General features: G+C 42.8%; 1 protein-coding gene across 1 annotated transcript in view; it reads left to right on the forward strand.

The window, feature by feature from the left end:
• Positions 1 to 17428, forward strand: part of LOC117518116 (regulator of nonsense transcripts 1-like) — a 70892-nt gene that overhangs the window by 20740 nt on the left and 32724 nt on the right. The window contains 1 exon segment of the mRNA XM_034179179.1: positions 775 to 893. Coding sequence (XP_034035070.1) covers positions 775 to 893 — 119 coding nt within the window.

Here is a 17428-nt window from a genome sequence, read left to right on the forward strand (position 1 = left end):
AATTTTGTAAAACAGGCAAAGACCAAAACTGTTTTCCCCAAAATGAGATGTCCTCCAGTCCGTCGGGGAGAACTTACCCCAGTGAGTCTCAGCGCTCCAGTCTGAGCACAGCAGCGCAGCAGGTCTCCAGGTGCGATGGTGTATTATAGGGGAGGCAGATACCAAAGTAACATTTTATTTTGGTATATCCCTCTGAAACACTGTTGCCTGCATTTTGAGGGCCAAATTTTGTTACGTAAAGCCATAATTTTTGTTTAGGTTTTTTTGTTTTTGTTTTGTTACAGCCTCACTTTAAAGCCAAAAGAAAGAGGCATCAGACCAAAACATAGAAGAGTGTAGAAATGTGTCACTGCACAGGAGCCAATTTATACATATCAGTTTACTATAGAAAATCCTTACAAATGTTTTTTTTTTAACTTCAAGATTAATTTCTGATTACTCTACATTTTGAAATAAAAAAAAACCCCAAAAAAACAAAGAAGGCCCTTTATAAGCTCATAAAGCAAAAGCTTCTGCAGGGTTAAAGCCTAAGCAGTCCCCTGAACCCTTTGCTTTTTTTTTTTTTCCATCCCATTACGGTGAGAAAAATCCTGCTGAGAACCCTGTGCTGATTATGTTGGTATATGTGTAGACTGATGCTTCACAGCACCTTATGTAACAAGTATATGTTTTTATTTTTAATTCCCCAGCACATAGGTACAGTTTTATAGCTTCAGCTTTCTGTTAGCAGTATGTACACTTGAAGGAAAGTTATTTCTTTTTCTGGATGTTCAGGTGTATGCTGTGAAGACGGTGCTGCAGCGACCTCTCAGCCTGATCCAGGGTCCTCCTGGCACTGGGAAGACTGTGACCTCTGCGACTATTGTATACCACCTGTCTCGGCAGGGAAATGGGTAAGAAAGTTTTATTGCTCGGTCACTTGATCATTTTACTTGAACAAAATTGGAATAATACAACCCCTGGCAAAAATTATGGAATCACCGGCCTCAGAGGATGTTCATTCAGTTGTTTAATTTTGTAGAAAAAAGCAGATCACAGACATGACACAAAACTAAAGTCATTTGAAATGTTAACTTTCTGGCTTTAAGAAACACTATAAGAAATCAGGAAAAAAAATTGTGGCAGTCAGTAACGGTTACTTTTTTAGACCAAGCAGAGGGAAAAAAAATATGGAATCACTCAATTCTGAGGAAAAAATTATGGAATCATGAAAAACAAAAGAACGCTCCAACACATCACTAGTATTTTGTTGCACCACCTCTGGCTTTTATAACAGCTTGCAGTCTCTTAATGAGTAACAAACAGTACTCTTCATCGGTCTGGCTCCAACTTTCTCTGATTGCTGTTGCCAGATTAGCTTTGCAGGTTGGAGCCTTGTCATGGACCATTTTCTTCAACTTCCACCAAAGATTTTCAATTGGATTAAGATTCGGACTATTTGCAGGCCATGACATTGACCCTATGTGTCTTTTTGCAAGGAATATTTTCACAGTTTTTGGTCTATGGCAAGATGCATTATCATCTTGAAAAATGATTTCATCATCCCCAAACATCCTTTCAATTGATGGGCTAAGAAAAGTGTCCAAAATATCAATGTAAACTTGTGCATTTATTGATGATGTAATGACAGCCATCTCCCCAGTGCCTTTACCTGACATGCAGCCCCATATCATCAATGACTGTGGAAATTTACATGTTCTCTTCAGGCAGTCATCTTTATAAATCTCATTGGAACGGCACCAAACAAAAGTTCCAGCATCATCACCTTGCCCAATGCAGATTCGAGATTCATCACTGAATATGACTTTCATCCAGTCATCCACAGTCCATGATTGCTTTTCCTTAGCCCATTGTAACCTTGTTTTTTTCTGTTTAGGTGTTAATGATGGCTTTCATTTAGCTTTTCTGTATGTAAATCCCATTTCCTTTAGGCGGTTTCTTACAGTTTGGTCACAGACGTTGACTCCAGTTTCCTCCCTTTCATTCCTCATTTGTTTTGTTGTGCATTTTCGATTTTTGAGACATATTGTTTTAAGTTTTCTGTCTTGTCGCTTTGATGTCTTCCTTGGTCTACCAGTATGTTTGCCTTTAACAACCTTCCCATGCTGTTTGTATTTGGTCCAGAGTTTAGACACAGCTGACTGTGAACAACCAACATCTTTTGCAACATTGCGTGATGATTTACCCTCTTTTAAGAGTTTGATAATCCTCTCCTTTGTTTCAATTGACATCTCTCGTGTTGGAGCCATGATTCATGTCAGTCCACTTGATGCAACAGCTCTCCAAGGTGTGATCACTCCTTTTTAGATGCAGACTAACGAGCAGATCTGATTTGATGCAGGTGTTAGTTTTGGGGATGAAAATTTACAGGGTGATTCCATAATTTATTCCTCAGAATTGAGTGAGTCCATATTTTTTCCCCTCTGCTTGGTCTAAAAAAGTAACCGTTACTGACTGCCACAATTTTTTTTTCTTGATTTCTTATAGTGTTTCTTAAAGCCAGAAAGTTGCCATTTAAAATTACTTTAGTTTTGCGTCATGTCTGTGATTTGCTTTTTTTCTACAAAAACTGAATGAACATCCTCCGAGGCCGGTGATTCCATAATTTTTGCCAGGGGTTGTATTTAATTGTGGAAGGAAAAAGGTAAGAATTGAAAATGGGGAAATTTCTAAATCCATGTGAACTCCTAAATCCATCATCAATCACTTCCAGTCACTCCGTTTGATCAGGTTATCAGCCACAGGGTAAAATAAAACCTTAATTGGAGTAAGCAGTTGAAGGTGGGTGAGTAAGTGAAACCTTTCTACAGGCTTACTGCTACAACAGCATTCCCATAATGCATTTGCCATTACAGTGAATCGCAATGCAGTTTGTTGGACACGTTTCCATAGTCTACTTCTGTGTTAAAATATATGGTGAAAATAAAGCATTTGACAACTTTGCACTAAAAAACTACACAGAGTACTTGCCTGAACAGTGTGTCTACTTGTCCCAGACAATTAGACACCAGTTAATATTGACGCAACAGACAAGTAATATAGTAGGAGCACTCAGTCTCTCCAAACACAGCTGCTGAAGCTTGTAACTCTTTACGAATGGTCACGGTGCTGTCACTCAGGTTTTCAAGATGACATGCTCTCATCTGTAAAATATTGTACCATATTTATTCCCTGATGATAGAGATGTTCACTGACTTGGCAATGTCCTTGAATCCATTCCTGCACTTGTCTAAAGAAAACTTGTTGTGAAACTGCCAGCGTCCCCGTTGTTTGTTTTGTGTTTAGTCTTCCTGCTGGTCTACAATGGTCTTGCTGCTCGCTGGGTGTATGACCCTTAGGCTGTGCTACATGTCCGAGCTTCTATGAAGAATCACAGTGCTCCATTTTCGTCTTTTGGTGATGTGCCCTTTTGGTGACCTCAGTTTGTGCCGTTAGTCGGCGATGCTAGCACCAATCAGCACTATTGGAGGTCACAGGTGCTACACCTCTTCTAGATAACCCTCTCAACTTGAGAGAATGTGTCATCATAATCCCTGGAGAACTCGCTGAATTTATGACATCCACATCCTTGCTAGCCATTGTTTACATGGCTTTGAAATGCCGGAACTCTGCTGGCACTGCGGTGCATTCTGGGAAGCATAGAGGGATTATGGGAAACGTTAAAGTACCGAATACAGTAATGTGCTGATGACACAGGTGTTGTACACTGCCATCTTTGTCTTTGCTGTCAGCTTGAGGTTTGATCATACTCCACTATCCAGGTGAGAGAATGTGCCACCCACCTTCTCAGTCCTCTTGTCAATTTGACTGTCAAGGGAGAGGTTATCAGTGATGGTGGAGCCGAGATAGATCAATTCATGCATGACATCGAGTTTGTACTCATCAGTGGTGAAGGCTAGTGGTTCCACTGTACCCTGGCTCGAGACATTAGTCTTCTTCAGGCTCATTGTGAGATCAAAGTCCTTGCAGGCCCAGGAGAAATGATTCATCAGTGTCTGCAGCTCCCATTGAGAGTGGATTACCATGGCTGTGTCATTGGTAAGTGGCAAATCGCGAACCTTTGTCTTGGCTTTAGGTGAGCGAGATTGAAGATCTTGTCAGTCGATAGATCCCCTCAGCTGCTGAGCCAAAAGCATGCTTTAGTAGCATGTCAAAGAAAATCCCAAAGAGATGGGGAGTGAGGACACAGCCTTGCTTGACACCGCTGAGTATATCAAAAGGCGCTGAAGTGCTGTCGTTGAATGGCACAGTCCGGCATAGACACTGTGAGATGTAGTAACTTTGGTGGGCATCCGATCTTGTTTAGGATCTTGATAAGACAGTCTCTGCTGACAAGATTGAATGCTTTGCTGAGGTCAGTGAAGGTGACGTATAGGGGCACGTGTTGTTCTCTGCATTTCTCCTGGAGCTGTCATGGGGGGGAAGACCATGTCCACTGTTAACCTTTTGGCACGAACGTCACACTGACTCAGGATAGACCCAGTTTGCCAGCTTTGCTGACAGTGCTGAAGAGGGAGATACCCCTGTAGTTATTGTAGTCGCTTCTCTCTAAATGGGAAATGGACTGCATTTTTATAGCGCTTTCCATCTGCATCAGACACTCAAAGTGCTTTACACACTGTGCCAAGATGGCACCGTTGTGTCGAGCTGCTCTCCAGTCTTTATTTATTGTTTTTAACTTATGCTGTTTTTGAATTGGAGTCACTGCGGGTGTATGATCGGCAAACGCTGCTGGATCTCCAGCCTCCGGTCCAGAGAGTGTTATCGGCAGGGGGAAGTTTCTGCTCCCAATTTAATTGGAGGTTCCGGCTTGCTGTGCCGGGCTCCTACGCTGCCTTTCGGTCGAAAGCCCAGTCGTCCCGCGGGTGATGAAGTGGCCAGCTGGTGAAGCTGAAGCTCTGTTTGGCGTCTGGACGAGCTGTGCACAGAATTCTGGCGGGATCTGTCCTGCCCTGGCATCCTTGTGGATCCGGGAAAAGCCTGTGTGGTGCCGCTGGTTGGCTCTGAGGACTGTCGGCCCGGCCGTCCATGTCTTTGCTGGATTGATTTGCGCCAGTGGTGCTCTCGGAACCTGGGCTTGCTTTGCCGGGTTCCAAACAGTTGGGCGGTCATCCCCATTGAGGTCCTTATCCTGGGTCTCATTAACATCAGATCATTGTCCTTGAAATCTTTGTTGTTTAATGATCTAATTATAGATCATCATTTAGATATAATTGGCTTATGTGAAACCTGGCTCAAACCCACAACTCTCATTCCTCTGAATGAGGCCTGCCCACTGGGGTATACATTTAGTCACGTGTCTCGTGGTGTGAAGCAAGGCGGAGGTGTTGCAGTTATTTATAAATCTGGATTTTCTTTATTAGGTGTTGGGGGTCACAGATGTAATTTGTTTGAGCATCTGACTCTCCGCTATGCCCATGATGCTAAGTACTGTCAGGGTCATAAAACTGGAGCTCAGGTATGTTATTTTATCACTGTTTATAGGCCCCCTGGCCCATATTCTGGTTTCTTAGATAAATTTGGTATGTTCATCTCTAGTTTGTCAACTAGTGCAGATAACATCTTGATTATTGGTCACTTTAACATTCATATAAATAAGCCCTCTGATCCCCTTAGCAAATCATTTATGCAAATTGTGGATGCATTGGGATTCCAGCAATGCATTCAGGACCTGATGCACACTGGTGGAAATACCCTGGATTTAGTTCTTTCATGTGGGTTTGCTGTCACGACTATTGACATCTTGCATCTGTGGTCTCAGACCACTCCACTTATCAGGTTTACATTTACCCTACCGCATTTAGTAGAGCAACAACCTTGTCTACTAGTGCGGCATCGTATTAATCCCTCAAGTATAACTGAACTCAAGACTAGACTACCTGATATTTTAAATTCAGCACTTAAAACTACACTTGATAAGATTGAGTCACAGTCTTGATAAGACCTCCCAAGGCACAGTCACCTTGGTTCAATCGTTACTTGCGTGGCCTTAGAGGTTTGGACTGGAAATGGCATAGTTCCAAATTAGAGGTTTTCTGCCTTGTGTGGCCGGATGCTATTTTAGATTATAAGCGTGCATGACTAGCCACAAAGCGGGCCCATTACTCTGATTTGATCTGTAAAAACAAACATAACTCAAAGTTCTTGTTTGACACAGTAGAATTTCTCATTCACGGGCAGCCACTTGTTAGTCATTCTCCCTTTTCAGCGCAGGACTTCTTGGATTATTTCAAGGAGAAAATAGAAGATATTAGGTTGAGCATATCTCAGCACGCCTTGGCCCAGCCAAGATGTTTAAAATATGACAAAAGTTAAAAATAGAATAATAGAAAGTTCTTTAAAAACATATTTAAAATGCTTGAAAAGGGTGTAAAATGTGTGAAAGAATAGGAAGTTCTTTAAAAACATGTTTAAAATGATACAAAGTCTGTAAAATGTGTAAATGTATAGACAGTTCCTCAAAATGCACAATGTGTTTAAAATGCATAAAAGAATAAAAAGAAACACGTGAAGATGTTGAAATTGTGTGTATGCATCGGTGTGGGGGGCAGCTATTCATTTGTTCTCTAAGGGGGGATCTCGCTCTCCTGCACTTTGAAAACCCCTGGTCTATGAGGTCTGTCTGAGACATCTTGGTGGTGTTTATACAAGGGTTTCCTTAATTTTTTTTTTTTTTTTTTTTTTTTTGCTTGCAGCCTGATCCTGCAGCATACTAGGGAGTGGTCTGTGTCACAAGTCTGTGCTTTTGTAGAATGTGTGTGTGAGACATACTTGATGCTGGCACGCCTGACAACGATCAGGTCCAGTTGGTGCCAGTGTTTAGAGCGCGGTTGTCTCCAAGAGACTTTGTGTTGGAAGAAGGAGTTGGTGATACACAGATGTGGTGGACAGTGTTGGAGCGTACATACTGATTAGGGAAACTGGACCTGCGGGGGTGATAAGACGTAAAGACATGCGCAGAGCCTCCACTGCCCAGTTCTGCTATGCAGAACAGGCTGTTCCTGACAGCAAACCCCACTCCCTGCTTCCTAGGCTCATCCTTGCTTTTACCCTACCAGTAGAACGCAAATTCCTTCTTCTTCGAGGTGCCACAACTGGCAAATCTTATTTCCTGGAGGGCAGCAATGTATACATTTAATCTCTTTAGCTCATCATTGAGATGGCTGTATTCTTGGAGTCGTTGATATCCTGCAGATTTTCAGAAAGGCCGGTCATCATTGTTCGGACGTTCCAACTTCCCAGTTTTAGAGCTGGTCTCTGTCGTAGACTTGCTTTGTTGTTGCCTGTTGCGATGGTTGCAGCCTGCTATTCAGATATCTCTTGATCTCCATACACCCAATGGAGATAGCAGGCTGTGGTGGAACAGCACCTTCTTGGCTGGGGGATGCCCTGCTTAAGGTGGACGGTAACGCTCCAGTGAGGTGTGAAGAACTGTCCCACTGTCAGAAACAACCCCTAGGGTCTTGCTCGACGCCAGTCGAGTACTTAGACTTGTCACTGGTAAACTGTTGATTCCCGTGTTGTTTCCAAGCTGTTGATGGGTTGTGTTGGATGCTAGCCTGGGTGATGTGATATGGAGGATAAACTGTTGCCCATGCAGCAAGTCTTCCCTTTCCACATGCAGCTGGATCCAAAGGAACGGCAAGAAATTGTACAGTTTGGCACCAGCGGTCTTACAGGAGTTGCCGGAATGAAGCTGTGAACAGCTGTGGACTGTCTTAGGAACTCCAGCTCTGGAATTTTCCTTAGGTTTGACTTCTAAAGCCTTTCGTGACTCGGAGTGCCACAAGGCAGTGGTTGTGACTGGGTTTGAGGTCAAAGCTTTTCTTTTGCTAGCCTTTGCTGACAGAGGCTCAATCCACAAGGCAGCAGATGGTTGAGTTGTAAGTATCAGAGCGTATCCACATGCCAGTGGGTCATGCACACTGTACCTCTGGGGCCTCAACCTGCTCCGATATCACTCACCGTTTAGCCTGGGGCCACAAGGTGCCCAGTTTCCATGGTGTGCCACAAGGAGGCACTGTGAGAGTCTTGACGTAGAGTTTTGAAAAACCACTAGGGAAGGGTTTACATACTCTGCTTTCCTTTTCGCTCATGAAAAAGAGAGCTTTAAATCAGAAGTGCCTGACTCCGTGGTATAACTCACAAACTCGCAGCTTAAAGCAGATAACCCGTAAGTTGGAGAGGAAATGGCATCTCACTAATTTAGAAGATCTTCACTTAGCCTGGAAAAAGAGTCTCTTGCTCTATAAAAAAGCCTCCGTAAAGCTAGGACATCTTACTACTCATCACTAATTGAAGAAAATAAGAACAACCCCAGGTTTCTTTTCAGCACTGTAGCCAGGCTGACAAAGAGTCAGAGCTCTATTGAGCCGAGTATTCCTTTAACTTTAACTAGTAATGACTTCATGACTTTCTTTGCTAATAAAATTTTAACTATTAGACAAAAAATTACTCATAACCATCCCAAAGACATATCGTTATCTTTGGCTGCTTTCAGTGATGCCGGTATTTGGTTAGACTCTTTCTCTCTGATTGTTCTGTCTGAGTTATTTTCATTAGTTACTTCCTCCAAACCATCAACATGTCTATTAGACCCCATTCCTGCCAGGCTGCTCAAGGAAGCCCTACCATTAATTAATGCTTCAATCTTAAATATGATCAATCTATCTTTATTAGTTGGCTATGTACCACAGCTTTAAGGTGGCAGTAATTAAACCATTACTTAAAAAGCCATCACTTGACCCAGCTATCTTAGCTAATTATAGGCCAATCTCCAACCTTCCTTTTCTCTCAAAAATTCTTGAAAGGGTAGTTGTAAAACAGCTAACTGATCATCTGCAGAGGAATTTTTTTTTTTGCAATTGCGCAATATCGCTAAAATTAGAAAGGTCTTGTCTCAGAGTGATGCTGAAAAACTAATTCATGCATTTATTTCCTCTAGGCTGGACTATTGTAATTCATTATTATCAGGTTGTCCAAAAAGTTCCCTGAAAAGCCTTCAGTTAATTCAAAATGCTGCAGCTAGAGTACTGACAGGGACTAGAAGGAGAGAGCATATCTCACCCATATTGGCCTCTCTTCATTGGCTTCCTGTTAATTCTAGAATAGAATTTAAAATTCTTCTTCTTACTTATAAGGTTTTGAATAATCAGGTCCCATCTTATCTTAGGGACCTCAGAGTACCATATCACCCCAATAGAGCGCTTCGCTCTCAGACTGCAGGCTTACTTGTAGTTCCTAGGGTTTGTAAGAGTAGAATGGGAGGCAGAGCCTTCCACTCTGCATTTAATCATTAGTGATTGATCTCTGCTCCCCTCCACAGCATGTCTTTTCCTGTTCTCTCCCTCAGCCCCAACCAGTCCCAGCAGAAGACTGCCCCTCCCTGAACCTGGTTCTGCTGGAGGTTTCTTCCTGTTAAAAGAGAGTTTTTCCTTCCCACTGTCGCCAAGTGCTTGCTCACAGGGGATCGTTTTGACCGTTGGGGTTTTTCCGTAATTATTGTATGGCCTTGCCTTACAATATAAAGCGCCTTGGGGCAACTGTTTGTTGTGATTTGGCGCTATATAAATAAAATTGATTTGATTTGATGAGAGCTAGGTGGCAGCTGTAGCTGGAAGCGAGAAAGCTAAAGCAAACTGTACTACACTATGCTACAGAATGACAGGCCCTGCATTGGAAATGCAACACCACATATATATTAGGGTGATCCTGAAAAACCAACTTTTTCAAGGTGTGTCTTCCTTTTTTGCTTTCTTTATGGGTAAAAATTAATGGGGTGAAATTTCATGAGATTTGAAAAATACTGACCACTGCCTCCCAGCCCGTTTTGTGTGACATGCAAGTTACATTTGAGTTATGGACTGGATACATTAATTCATTAGTGGCAGATTTTTATTATTTATTTTTTTTGTTACATCTGTCTCAGTGTGCATTTTTAAGGCATTCAACGTCAACATGGACCTTTTCATCAAGGACCACTCAGAGTGGAGTCTGAAAGGTCATTCCAGTCATCACAGCAGGTCCTGGATAACATTGCTGCTGTGAATGATTTTGCTGAGTGAGGAGTTGCACTTATGCAGGATTACAATCGATCCTAATGAAGGATAAACAGCAGCATGAATACCTGCTGCAAGTTGTTGAGTGGCATTGATGTCAGTTCCCGGAGGTGAAGAAAATCGGAACCAAACGCCACTTCCCATGACGGTTTGTTTTCAACCACTTTTTATCTCTCCTGTATGGTCAGTTAAAGGAGAAAGGATTGTTGTTGCGTTTCAATTTGTGTTTCATTTGTGAACATGACCATTACTATTGCTGGTTTGTGCCAACATGTTCAACTATTGCAATTTTCACCCCACATGCAGCAGTGGTTAGAATAGTTGTCAAATAAAATTTTGCCCAAAAGATTTTCTTATCAGGATGAAACAATTTTGTCAGGAAGAACCTTAAAGTCACCTTTTTATTTTTGGCATACTGTAGAGGACCACCCTAATATAGCTTTAGCCAGGTGGTGTATGCGTGTGTGTGGATTTGATCACGGCGAAAGAGGGGAGAGCTGACATTTGCTGTTTGGTATGCTTATGCATTTTGGGTTAAGGATTAATGTTGCGAAAACAGAAAGTTGATGGGACAATATTTTGGAGAAATTAGCAATTTTAGCTAACCAGTAAACAATGGTTGTTGTGCTGCAGTGCATCATCAAATCAAATCAATTTTATTTATATAGCGCCAAATCACAACAAACAGTTGCCCCAAGGCGCTTTATATTGTAAGGCAAAGCCATACAATAATTACGGAAAAACCCCACGGTCAAAACGACCTCCTGTGAGCAAGCACTTGGCGACAGTGGGAAGGAAAAAACTCCCTTTTAACAGGAAGAAACCTCCAGCAGAACCAGGCTCAGGGAGGGGCAGTCTTCTGCTGGGACTGGTTGGGGCTGAGGGAGAGAACCAGGAAAAAGACATGCTGTGGAGGGGAGCAGAGATCAATCACTAATGATTAAATGCGGAGTGGTGCATACAGAGCAAAAGAGAAAGAAACACTCAGTGCATCATGGGAACCCCCCAGCAGTCTAAGTCTATAGCAGCATAACTAAGGGATGGTTCAGGGTCACCTGATCCAGCCCTAACTATAAGCTTTAGCAAAAAAGGAAAGTTTTAAGCCTAATCTTAAAAGTAGAGAGGGTCTCTGTCCCCCTGATCCGAATTGGGAGCTGGTTCCAGAGGAGAGGAGCCTGAAAGCTGAAGGCTCTGCCTCCCATTCTACTCTTAAAAAACCCTAGGAACTACAAGTAAGCCTGCAGTCTGAGAGCGAAGCGCTCTATTGGGGTGATATGGTATAATGAGGTCCCTAAGACAAGATGGGACCTGATTATTCAAACCTTATAAGTAAGAAGAATTTTAAATTCTATTCTAGAATTAACAGGAAGCCAATGAAGAGAGGCCAATATGGGTGAAATATGCTCTCTCCTTCTAGTCCCCGTCAGTACTCTAGCTGCAGCATTTTGAATTAACTGAAGGCTTTTCAGGGAACTTTTAGGACACCTGATAATAATGAATTACAATAGTCCAGCCTAGAGGAAATAAATGCATTAATTAGTTTTTCAGCATCACTTTGAGACAAGACCTTTCTAATTTTAAGATATTGCGCAAATGCAAAAAAGCAGTCCTACATATTTGTTTAATATGCGCATTGAATGACATATCCTGATCAAAAATGACTCCAAGATTTCTCACAGTATTACTAGAGGTCAGGGTAATGCCATCCAGAGTAAGGATCTGGTTAGACACCATGTTTCTAAGATTTGTGGGGCCAAGTACAATAACTTCAGTTTTATCTGAGTTTAAAAGCAGGAAATTAGAGGTCACCCATGTCTTTATGTCTGTAAGACAATCCTGCAGTTTAGCTAATTGGTGTGTGTCCGCTGGCTTCATGGATAGATAAAGCTGGGTATCATCTGCGTAACAATGAAAATTTAAGCAATGCTGTCTAATAATACTGCCTAAGGGAAGCATGTATAAAGTGAATAAAATTGGTCCTAGCACAGAACCTTGTGGAACTCCATAATTAACCTTAGTCTGTGAAGAAGATTCCCCATTTCCATGAACAAATTGTAATCTATTAGATAAATATGATTCAAACCACCGCAGTGCCTTTAATACCTATGGCATGCTCTAATCTCTGTAATAAAATTTATGGTCAACAGTATCAAAAGCAGCACTGAGGTCTAACAGAACAAGCACAGAGATGAGTCCACTGTCTGAGGCCATAAGAAGATCATTTGTAACCTTCACTAATGCTGTTTCTGTACTATGATGAATTCTAAACCCTGACTGAAACTCTTCAAATAGACCATTCCTCTGCAGATGATCAGTTAGCTGTTTACAACTACCCTTTCAAGAATTTTGAGAGAAAAGGAAGGTTGGAGATTGGCCTATAATTAGCTAAGATAGCTGGGTCAAGTGATGGCTTTTTAAGTAATGCTTTAATTACTGCCACCTTAAAAGCCTGTGGTACATAGCCAACTAATAAAGATAGATTGATCATATTTAAGATTGAAGCATTAATTAATGGTAGGGGCTTCCTTGAGCAGCCTGGTAGGAATGGGGTCTAATAGACATGTTGATGGTTTGGTGGAAAGTAACTAATGAAAATAACTCAGACAGAACAATCGGAGAGAAAGAGTCTAACCAAATACTACCATTACTGAAAGCAGTCGAACATAAAGATATGTCTTTGGGATGGTTTATGAGTAATTTTTTGTCTAATAGTTAAAATTTTATTAGCAAAGAAAGTCATGAAGTCATTACTAGTTAAAGTTAAAGGAATACTCGGCTCATAGAGCTCTGACACTTTGTCAGCCTGGCTACAGTGCTGAAAAGAACCTGGGTTGTTCTTATTTTCTTCAATTAGTGATGAGTAGTAAGATGTCCTAGCTTTACGGAGGGCTTTTTTTTATAGAGCAACAGACTCTTTTTCCAGGCTAAGTGAAGATCTTCTAAATTAGTGAGACGCCATTTCCTCTCCAACCTACGGGTTATCTGCTTTAAGCTGCGAGTTTGTGAGTTATACCATGGAGTCAGGCACTTATGATTTAAGGCTCTCTTTTTCAGAGGAGGCTACAGCATCCAAAGTTGTCCCTCAATGAGGATATAAAACTATTGACGAGATAATCTATCTCACTCACAGAGTTTAGGTAGCTACTCTGCCCTGTGTTGGTATATGGCTTTGGAGAACATAAAGAAGGAATCATATCCTTAAACCTAGTTACAGCGCTTTCTGAAAGACTTCTACTGTAATGAAACTTATCCCCACTGCTGGGTAGTCCATCAGAGTAAATGTAATGTTAAGAAATGATCAGACAGAAGGGGTTTTCAGGGAATACTGTTAAGTCTTCAATTTCCTTACCATAAGTCAAAACAAGATCTAAGGTATGATTAATGGTGGGTGGACTCATTACATTTTGAGCAAAGCCAATAGAGTCTAACAATAGATTAAATGCAATGTTGAGACTGTCATTCTCAGCATCTGTCTGGATGTTAAAATCGCCCACTATAATTATCTTATCTGAGCTAAGCACTAAGTCAGACAAAAGGTCCGAAAATTCACAGAGAAACTCACAGTAACGACCAGGTGGACGATAGATAACAACAAATAAAACTGGTTTTTGGGACTTCCAATTTGGATGGACAAGACTAAGTCAAGCTTTCAAATGAATTAAAGCTCTGTCTGGGTTTTTGATTAATTAATAAGCTGGAGTGGAAGATTGCTGCTAATCCTCCGCCTCGGCCCGTGCTACGAGTGTTCTGTCAGTTAGTGTGACTCGGGGGTGTTGACTCATTTAAACTAACATATTCATCCTGCTGTAACCAGGTTCTGTAAGGCAGAATAAATCAATATGTTGATCAATTATTATATAATTTACTAACAGGGGACTTAGAAGAGAGAGATCTAATGTTTAATAGACCACATTTACTGTTTTAGTCTGTGGTGCAGTTGAAGGTGCTATATTATTTTTTCTTTTTGAATTTTTATGCTTAAATATATTTTTGCTGGTTATTGGTGGTCTGGGAGCAGGCACCGTCTCTACGGGGATGGAGTAATGAGGGGATGGCAGGGGGAGAGAAGCTGCAGAGAGGTGTGTAAGACTACAACTCTGCTTCCTGGTCCCAACCCTGGATAGTCACGGTTTGGAGGATTTAAGAAAATTGGCCAGATTTCTAGAAATGAGAGCTGCTCCATCCAAAGTGGGATGGACGCCGTCTCTCCTAACAAGACCAGGTTTTCCGCAGAAGCTTTGCCAATTATCTGTGAAGCCCACCTCATTTTTGGACACCACTCAGACAGCCAGAAATTCAAGGAGAACATGCGGCTAAACATGTCACTCCCGGTCCGATTGGTGGAGGGGCCCAGAGAAGACTACAGAGTCCGACATTGTTTTTGCAAAGTTACACACCGATTAATGTTAATTTTAGTGACCTCCGATTGGAGTAACCAGGTGTCATTACTGCCGACGTGAATTACAATCTTGCCAAATTTATGCTTAGCCTTAGCCAGCAGTTTCAAATTTCCTTCAATGTCACCTGGTCTGGCCCCGGAAGACAATTGACTATGGTTGCTGGTGTCGCTAACTTCACATTTCTCAAAACAGAGTCGCCAATAACCAGAGTTTGTTCCTCGGCGGGTGTGTCGCCGAGTGGGGAAAAACGGTTAGAAGATGTGAACGGGTTGGCGGGTGTACACGGGGCTTCTGTTTAGGCTATGCTTCCTCCTCACAGTCACCCAGTCCGCCTTGCTTTCCCGGCTGGCTCGGGATCTGCCGGAGGGGGAAACTAACGGCAGCTTAGCTACCTTGGTCCGCACCGACTACAGGGGCCTGGCTAGCTGTACGATTTTCCAAGGTGCGGAGGCCGAGTCTCCAATTCGCCCAGCCTGGCCTCCAAAGCTACGAATAAGCTACACTTATTACAAGTACCATTACTGCTAAAATCATGGGAGTTTGGGGTTTTAAATGCTGTTGTTGTACAACCCCAATTCCAATGAAGTTGGGATGTTGTGTGAAATGTAACTAAAAACAGAATACAGTGGTTTTGCAAATCCTTCCATCCATTTTCTTCCGCTTATCTGAAGTCGGGTCGCGAGGGCAGCAGCTCAAGCAAAGTCGCCCAGACCTCCCGATCCACACACACCTCCTCCAGCTCCTCCGGGGAAACCCCGAGGCATTCCCAAGCCAGCCGAGAGACGTAATCCCTCCAGTGTGTCCTGGGTCTCCCCCAGGGTCTCCTCTCGATGGGACGTACCCGGAACACCTCTCCAGCAAGGCATCCAGGGGGCATCCGGAAAAGATGCCCAAGCCACCTCAGCTGGCTCCTTTCGACGTGGAGGAGCAGCGGCTCAACTCCGAGCTCCTCCCGAGTGACCGAGCTCCTCACCCTATCGCTAAGGGAGCGCCCAGCAACCCTGCGGAGGAAACTCATCTCGGCCGTTTGTACTCACGATCTCGTTCTTTCGATCATGAGCCAAATCTCATGACCATAGGTGAGGGTCGGAACGTAGATCGATCGGTAAATTGAGAGCTTTGCCCCCCTACTCAGCTGTCTCTTCACCATGACGGTCCGATACAGCGACCGCATCACTGCAGATGCTGCACCGATCCGTCTGTCGATCTACTGGCAGTGCGAACCAAGCTCCTGCTGCGGTTTTACAGGAACCGGATAGCCCTTAACAAAGTACCCCGGAGCACCCCCACAGGGTGCCCTGAGGAACACAGTCGAACGCCTTTTCCAGATCCTCAAAGCACATGTGGACTGGTTGGGCGAACTCCCATGAACCCTCAAGCACCCAATGGAGTGTGTAGAGCTGGTCCAGTGTGCCGCGACCAGGACGAAAACCACACTGCTCCTCCTGAATCCGTGTTTCGACTATCGGTCAAATTCTCCTCTCCAGTACTCTGGAATAGACGTTACTGGGAGGCTGAGGAGTGTGATTCCCCCTGTAGTTGGAACACACCCTCTGGTCCCCCTTCTTAAACAGAGGGACCACCACCCCAGTCTGCCAATCCAGAGGCACTGTCCCCCGACCGCCATGCGATGTTGCAGAGGCATGTCAACCAAGATTGTCCCACAGCATCCAGAGACCCAAGGTACTCAGGACGGACTTTATTCACCCAGGAGCCCTGCCACTGAGGAGCTTTCCAACCACCTCGGTGACCTCGGCCTGGGCGACGGACGAGTCCGCCTGTGAGTCCCCAGTCTCCGCTTCCTCCTCGGAAGACGTGACGATGGGATTGAGGAGATCCTCAAGTATTCCTTCGAGGATGAAGGTTTGCAAATCCTCTTCAACTTATATTCAATTGAATACGCCACAAAGACAAGATATTTAATGTTCAAACTGATAGACTTTTTTGTTTTTGTGCAAATATTTGCTCATTTTGAAATGGATGCCTGCAACACATTTCAAAAAAGCTGGGACAGGGACAACAAAAGACTGGGGAAGTTGATGAATGCTCAAAGAACACCTGTTTGGAACATTGCACAGGTGAACAGGTTAATTGGAAACAGGTAAGTGTCATGATTGGGGGAAAAAGGAGCATCCCCAAAAGGCTCAGCCATTCACAAGCAAAGATGCGGTGAGGAAAAAATAGTCCAACAGTTTAAGAACAATGTTTCTCAATGTTTAATTGCAAGGAATTTAGGGATTCCATCATCTACAGTCCATAATATAATAGAAGATTTAGAGAATCTGGAGAACTTTCTACATGTAAGCGGCAAGGCCGAAAACCAACATTGAATGCCTGTGACCTTCGATCCCTCAGGCGACGCTGCATTAAAAACAGACATTGTGTAAAGGATCTTACCACGTGGGCTCAGGAACACTTCAGAAAACCATTGTCAGTTAACACAGTTCGTCACTACATCTACAAGTGCAAGTTAAAACTACCATGCACAGCGAAAGCTATACATCAACAACATGCAGAAACGCTGCCACCTTCTCTGGGCCAAAGCTCATTTGAAATGGACATACGCAAAGTGGAAAGTGTGCTGTGGTCTGATGAATCCACATTTCAGATTGTTTTTTTTTTAAATCATGGACGTCGTGTCCTCCAGACAAAAGGGGGAAAAGACCATCCAGATTGTTACCAGCGCAAAGTTCAAAAGCCAGCATCTGTGATGGCACCATCAGTGCTGAAAGTATATCCAGGTTTTGGAGCAACACATGCTGGATCCCTATGGGCAACACACTCGTGTGTGTGTGTTTATATATATATATATATGTGTATATATGTGTGTATATATATGTGTATATATGTGTATATATATGTGTATATATATGTGTATATATGTGATATATGTGTATATATGTATAGGTGTATTATGTATATATATGTGTATATATATATATGTGTATATGTATATATATGTATATATGT

The sequence above is a fragment of the Thalassophryne amazonica genome, chromosome 10, assembly GCF_902500255.1.
Source record: "Thalassophryne amazonica chromosome 10, fThaAma1.1, whole genome shotgun sequence".
NCBI lineage: Eukaryota > Metazoa > Chordata > Actinopteri > Batrachoidiformes > Batrachoididae > Thalassophryne > Thalassophryne amazonica.